The sequence below is a fragment of the Oryzias melastigma genome, linkage group LG12 (assembly GCF_002922805.2).
Source record: "Oryzias melastigma strain HK-1 linkage group LG12, ASM292280v2, whole genome shotgun sequence".
In the NCBI taxonomy this organism is placed as follows: domain Eukaryota; kingdom Metazoa; phylum Chordata; class Actinopteri; order Beloniformes; family Adrianichthyidae; genus Oryzias; species Oryzias melastigma.
The window spans coordinates 15659349-15667074 of record NC_050523.1 but is presented as its reverse complement, the minus strand read 5'-3'; the positions used below and the strand labels follow the sequence as shown (position 1 = coordinate 15667074).

The 7726-nt window shown below is 36.6% G+C and overlaps 1 protein-coding gene across 1 annotated transcript in view; it reads right to left on the bottom strand.

Moving 5' to 3' along the window:
- si:dkey-1d7.3 (transmembrane protein 132C) overlaps window positions 1-6926 on the bottom strand; it is a gene marked incomplete at its 5' end in the record, with an annotated part of 17480 nt that extends 10554 nt beyond the window's left edge. The window contains 2 exons of the mRNA XM_024299758.2: window positions 362-570; window positions 6750-6926. Of these exons, the coding sequence (XP_024155526.2) occupies window positions 362-570; window positions 6750-6926 (386 nt within the window). The remainder of the gene's footprint in view (window positions 1-361; window positions 571-6749) is intronic.
- Window positions 6927-7726: the final 800 nt, after the last annotated feature.

The window sequence follows — 7726 nt, the reverse complement described above, 5'->3', positions numbered from 1 at the left end:
GAGAAGCAACCTGTTTAAAGGTTCAATATTCCACCTGAATTACAGAGGAGAATATTTGTGAATTTCCTGAAAACTTTCCAGGAATAATTAGGAGAGCAAGCATCCCCCCGCATATTTGATGGGGTAGCTTCAAGAAATATTGACAAATTAAATCAATTTTTCATGGAAGTTTTCCACCAAAACCTCACAGCCTGTTTGGCAGCTCCTCTATCACACAAATTAAATGTTAGGACGCTGCTTGTAAGAGGAATACCACAGTCTTGTTTAGCTTTTGGAGCTCAAAGTAACATTTCTCTCATGGGAGTTCCTTATTATCAAGGTTCCAACAACAACTAATGCAAAGCAGCTGGTAAGAGCTTACCTCCGGTTGCCAGTGGTAACAGGAACCCTCCAGCCTTTGATCTGGCTAAGCTCAGGGTCGGCCACGTCAATAAGCAAGGGCAGGCGGGGCATCCATACACTCATTTCCAGCTGCGCACTCAGAAAAGCGTGAGTAAAGTTGACTATCACCCTGCTGCTTCCTCTCGCCTCCTTGCCATTCACGTAAATGAAGTCGCACTGCTCTGACACCTGAAAAGAACAGGCAAAAGATGCTGATATTTACTAAAAATCCCAATGATTTAGGATTTAATTGTTTCCAGATGTCAAACAAGGGCAGAGTTACCAATATGCAAAGGGGCGATCGCCTGGGGACCCCTAACAACTTGTGAATACTGAGCTGAACACTTAAAAATATCTAAAATAATATTTATGTCCATTATTTTTGAACACTTGTCAAAAAAAGAAAAAATCCCAATCCCTGAAATGGCATAAGACTAGTCATGTGAAAGCGTTTCATTCTCCCCGACCCTCAGCAAGCAGAGAGAAACTCTTTAAAGAGATTTTAAAAAAACGCAGTATATGAAACGAAGACATCCAAGCAGTGGTGAAAATGATCGTTCCATATGGTAATGTTTTTATTTGTTGTAATTTTTTCCCCTTCTTTAGTAAAACTTGACAGATAGACCATTTTCATGGTGACATCACACAGAATAGCGATATCGCTCTTAGTGTGTAAAGTTACTTCCTGTTTTTGGGACCAGACCTGTAAAGCTGACAACTGAATGCTGTAACACATTTTTACGTAATTTATAAATGGTAGCCTTACCAATGAAAAAAAATGTTACAATATTTATCATATAATTCCATCCATCCATCCATTTTCTTGCCCGCTTCTTCCCTGTCGGGGTCGCGGGGTGCCGGAGCCTATCCCGGCTACTGATGGGCGAAGGCGGGGTACACCCTGGACAGGTCGCCAGTCTGTCGCAGGACCTCAATCACACACACATTCACTCTCACATTCACACCTAGGGGCAATTTAGAGTCACCAATCAACCTATGATGCATGTTTTTGGACGGTGGGAGGAAGCCGGAGTCCCCGGTGAAAACCCACGCATGCACGGGGAGAACATGCAAACTCCACACAGAAAGGTCCCAGCCGGGAGTCGAACCGGGGCCTTCTCGCTGTGAGGCAAGAGCGCTAACCACTGCGCCACCGTGCAGCCCTATCATATAATTGTCCTACTTAACTGTTTTCGTTTTCCTCTCTTAGATCACTCACTAATCAAAATTCAAATTTATGACATCCTCCAATATTAGAGGTTCTATTGAATTTATTTTTTCTTTAATGTAAGACACACTATAATGATCGTACATTTGCTCCGTTTACAATGATTTTGTGAAGATGGACATTTAACTGGTCAGAAAAGATCTTCTGCAGCTCCACGTCTCATCCCCCATGCTAGTGTCCGCATAAATTAAAAGAATAAAAACCTTAATTACCTTCATAACCATTCAATGAAGTACTTGTAACCTTTGTCTAACTTTGACAAAGAGAAATGATCCACAACTTGTTTATTATCGTCCATACAAATTTGGGGAAGCAGCTGTGCAGTATTCTGCAGACAGGATTACTGACATTTGTACTTTGATTTGTGAACCATATCAGAGAGGAAAACGAAAACAGTTAAGCATGACATTTATAAATAAATATTTTTCAATTTTCCATTACAGTTGGTAAGGTTACCTTTTATTGTCTACTTAAAATTGTATTAAATACGTCTCTACTTTGCCCGGTCTAAACCAAAAAAACAGGAAGTCACTTTACACACTAAAGCCAATGTCATAAATTTGTGTCGATTAAGGAAAAGACAGAAGACTCTTAATTGTTCTTACTATAAAGTAAGTGGTTAATAAAATAGTCTATGTAAAAAAGGTTTTTTTTTTCTAAAATAAGTTATTTAAAACATTTCTTTAACCTTTAATGTTTATTAAAACATTTGGATTCTTGACATTGAAGTTGTCTAAAAGTAGACCATTGAAGACGTTATTTGACAAATGTTTTATCTCATTGCTACATATTCTTTTTAGATAAAGGACTACTGCAACTGCTTCAGAGGGCCCCATGGTATCGTCGCCTATGGCCCCCAAACTTCTAAGTCCGCCCCTGCTATTCAATTCAATTCAATTTTATTTATATAGCCCAACATCACATACAATTGCCTCATTGAGCTATCAAATATATATATTTTTTTCTTGTGTCAAACTTTTACAAAGTCAGAGTAAAAAAAAGAAAAAGTCCCTTATTTCATTGTGTGGTTCCTGTTTGAACGGTGTAAATTTGTGGCTGTTTACAGATGCAGATTAGCCCTGTTACACAGCCGTCCCTGCAGTGCTCAGTTGTTGGCGGGAGAAGTCTCCACCAGCGAGAGCAATGAGGCAAGACGCAGCAGTTAGTGAGTTTTATTTCAGATTGGAGGCCTATCCACACGGCTGCCTCACTTATCTTAAACCGCTGGCTCCACCAGAATAATTGGAGAGCACCAGACTGGTTTGTAGCTCCGGAGAGAGTGCGGGGAAAAATAAAAGGGGGAGCAAGAAAAAAGGATGCGAAGGGATGACTGAGGAATCATCATTTAGGACTTTTATGCAAATTTAAACAACGGCAACTATCTAAAGTGGATCCCACTGACTTGCCCACACCTCAAGGCCTCATATCGGAGCACTTTGAATTGCTTCAGCTTTTCACTGCAACTGCAACTGCGTACACTTTGTTCACAAATCATTTTCTGCAACGCCAGAGCGTCTACATATCGAGGTAAAACTGAACCTCAGATACGTTTGCAAGTTTTTATGATATATTTCCTACAGGATAATTGCTGTTAAACAAAAAAAATGCACACATGCCAACGTCATGAGCAAAAGTTAAAATAGAAACATTGAAAATTGAGTGCTAAAAAGCATCTATTGGAAAGATAATATTTTCAAAGCTGTTGATTTTTCGTTCAGAAAAGCTCTGTCTAAAATAACTTTTTCAACTTTGGTTGGAATTGGAATTAAGATTGGAACCAAGTTGTGGAAAATTTTCCTTTTAAAGAAGAAGTTGTGGTGCTAAAATATTTTCAATCAACAGCAGAAACATGTTGACTTTCTAAGACATAACTCTAAGAATGACAACATATTACAACACTCCAACAGCTCTTTTGGGCTTCGTTCTGGCTTTTATAACATGTTGAAGTGTTTGAGTGTTGGAGCTCAATCTACTCTTGAAGAAATGTATACTTGATAAATCGACCGTGGTACAGAGGTTTTTGGGTTCTGGTAAGAATATTTCTTTGTGTTCAATTTCATACCAGCTTTATTTTTGCTTAATTATCAGTACAAGATTTTGCTTTTTTTTTAATTAGTTTTTCATTCAAAAATGTTGTTTACATGTTGTAAAAGCTGTATAGTATGAATAATAGATGCTACATACTGTAGTTTTTACCTCCAGCTACTGGACCAGAACCAAAACACAGTTGTATAACTTCTTTCTTCAATCCAGATTTGCAAATAACTCCAGAAAAATATCAACTTTCTGTTTGTTTTTACTGTATTTCCAGCTGCCTCTTTATATACCTGTTATCTTGTTTTTGTCATTTTCAGATGATTTATGTCGAACTCTCTTTCTCTTGACTTCTGCACGGTTGTTCTCCACAGTCGAGTAACAGTTACCTTTCTTTTGCAGTGCACTTTGTAACATTTAAGCCATTTCACTTTAGTCTTTTAGGATTTTTAAAGGCCAGCATTGATCTATGTGTGCTTCCCTTTGCCAAAAACCAAATGATGATTTAGTACGAACGCTCAGGTTTAGACAGTTGTGTTATGTTACAACACTCTTTTGTTGGATCCCCCCCCCCACCACCACCCATTTTTTTTCTTGTTTTTAAGAAATTTGAAACAATCAGCCTCAACTTTAGATTCTTTTTGATATTTATAACGGAAATAGTACATATACAATTTTAAAAAGTATCTGTTTTTTCTTCTACCCAATGTATGGCAATTAGTTACAGAATTTCTAAATGAAAAAAAAGATGTGAGAAATCTTATTTTTTATGATGGAGAACACCTACAAGCAAATGTGAATGTATTCATAAAATTAGGATTTTCATTATTTACGCAGATAAAAAGTAAAAAAAAAAATATTGCTAAATTCTAACTTAATGGGGAGAAAAATTAATTTAAATTTTACCAAATGTGTGTTTGGTTAAAACAGTTTAAATACTCCATGAGCACTCCATGAAAAAGGTTTTTTCCTGTTTCCACTGCAGAGTATCAGTGATCCAGGTGAGCCCCAGGAAGAGGAAAACTCAGAGCTGCCATGTCGATAAGCTCTAGCATTATCGATTCTGCCACAAGTGCTAAAATAATTCATAAAATTTGCTTCTTTTCTGATATTGCTCCAAATGCGTTTGTGTTTCTCTAAATTCACCTTTATTGCATTTCTCTTATATGCAGTCTAGTGGAACCTCCAGCTATGTGTGATGGATCTGTGTACTTCTCTTTGAATAGCTCACATTGTCATGAAAGCTTTGGAATTGTGGTTTATTTGTAAAACTGTGAAATATTTTTACTGCTTATTCGCTGAGGAGACAATTTTCTAGCACTGAAAAAGAAAATACAAAAATAGAAAACCAGATGTGTGAAGATGTTTTTAGTCTGAAAAATGTTTGTTTGATTTGGAACGTATTCAAAATGTAATTTATGTCATTAAATTGTATCTCCAAAGAATGATTTGCAGTTTACTCAGAAAAACAATCAAATTCTCATTTTTATTTGTTATATGTTTTTGAGGTTTTTCCTTTTTTTAAAGCTTTTGGTGACAGATTTTTGAGAAAATCTTAGAGTATGTCCTAAAAGTTGTCAGGATGACACCTCTTTATGTTAGTCTTAATTTAATTTCAAATCAACAGGCCCTTTGATTGATTTTACACCCTGTTGATGCATCATGCAGCTTTAATCGGGCATGTGACGTGTGTTCAAAAACGCCCTAAATGACCATTCTTGCTCGACTGTTGTCATGCAGTACTAGAAGACGGTCGGTACAAAATGTTGAAGCCGTGTAAATCTGAATTTTGTTCCAGGCTTTTCCTCTTGCAGCTCTATTCCAATATAAAGACTTGGTGTCATAATATTCTGGCATAAACCGCTATTATTTTTTCTCCTCCATGGTTGGTACTTCCATGAATTAAAAGGGACGCTACCAAATCCAAGTTTCTGATGATTGTTAAAACTTTAAAACTTTTAAAATGTAACTTTTTTAACATAAATATAAGTAAAAACAGACAGGAAAAACATTCTAAAATAAATCAAGCTAAACTTTAAATAACTTCCAATATTTTACTGTCCATAAAACATATATTCTGTCAAATTAAGATGTTACAAGATAACATCAGGGCGTGAATAATAATAATAATATAAAATATCTGGAGGGCCGGATTTAATTACCCTGCAGGCTGGATCAGGCGGGCCTTGACTTTGACACGGGCTTTAGAGTATAAATTCAGGAATCAAACAAGTTTATTTTAATTGTCAAAACCCTTTAAAGTCCCGTTTCTGAAGGGCAACAGCCCAAAAGAGTTTATTTATTGTTTGATTACCTTTTAGGAGCTGAAATAAAAACTTTGGTCAATTTGTCTCCTCCAGGACAATGTCAACTCCTACAGGTTTCTCAAAATCTGTTCCAAAAACTCTTCTTGAAACCAGGGGAGACCTTTCCTTTCATTCAGTCGGGCTACGATTCTAGAACACCCTCCCCCTGTCTAAGTCGAGTTAAAACATTTTTATTTAGAAGAGCTTTTAGCTGATGTTTCTTTTCTTTGAGATCTTTTGTATTTGAGCTTGTTTTATTATAATTTATTGAGTTTATCTATGTGTGGCTTGTATTTGTTTTTGGTTTTATCATGTTTTTAATTTTGTGAAGCACAAAGTGTTAAAAATGCTAAATAAATAAACATTTACTAACTTTGTCATAGTCTATCTTTGACTTTTGTTTCCTCTTTCAATGTTTAAACCATTCGGCAAAAGTCGCTGTGCTTTCTTTCTGTGCAAACCCTCCTAGCATTATGAGCTCAATGTCAAGTGCCATATTGTGTGAAGCAGCTTTAGTCTATAATATGTTCTGGCACGCGCACAGACAAACACATGGGAGCGTGCAGCTGAGTGATGGCACGGCTACAGTGGATGTGTTGCAGGCGAACGCCGCAGTTTGTCACTCTGGCTGCCCTCATCCACTGGATCACAGAGTAAAAACGAGACCTGAAGTTTATCCAAACACGAAAAAAAAAACACACACTGGCATGACTTCTTTTTAGCTGTTTCATACAACTGAGATGAAATCAAACAAACAAAAAAAATGACACTAAAAAGAGTAAATTAGTAGAACCACATACCTTGATCACATCCTCTTCTGTAGACTTACAGCTGGTGTAGTTTGTCACATCACTGACAGAACCATCCACGTCTACAGCCAGAGTTTTCACTGGAACTGAGACCATTCTGCCCGTCAGCACGGCTGTGTTCAGGAGATCTGTAGTCTGAGCGGACAGAGGAAGGAGGGAGCCATTACTTTAGTGGACTCACTTTATTAATAAGTTCAACCACTCAATGCTGAATTGATAAAAAAGTGAAGCATTTATTGTCGCAAATGATGAATCCTATTAGCAATAGTACCAGTAAATATACCATCCAACTGCTTTAGGATTTATACCAAATAGAGTTTTACATAGAAAAAACATCTGAAGAAGATGAAGCAAAACAAGAGTACAAAGAGTCATTTGAAAAAAATAAAATAGGGAAAACATGTTGTAAAAACTTGTGATTGACACATGAAATCCATCTGAAGATATATATGGTTTTGCTTCTAAATAGGCCACAAGAAATTCTGCCTTTTAAGCCGTTATTCGATCAAAGATTTGGGGATGTGTGGAAGTCATCTGAAGCAAAAGCTTTTCCTTAAGGGCACGACTCAAACACTAAAGCAGTTTAAGCCATGTAGAGGAAATGGTTGAGTGAAAACAGCTTGGTCTTTACAATAAGCTGTGTGTTTTGTTTGTTAATGCTATGAATTTTCATTAAAAACTAGTTCCAACAGAAACATTCGTAGAAAGAACCATATGTTTTTTCTGTAAATCAGCTCAGGTATATCGGATAAATAAACTTTGCAATGTTTGTGCTGATCAAATTCCCAGCTGGTGTCTGTTGGTGTGAGAGTTTTGGATGTTCTTAATATATTGTAAAGTTTTGTTTTTTCAATTTAGAACACTTAAGTTGGGTTCATAGAAAAACACAGATCGATATTTGGAATAAATTGAAAGTGGTTGTCTTGGTGATCCTGGTAGCTTACTCATTAAAAACCTGATTAGCTTAT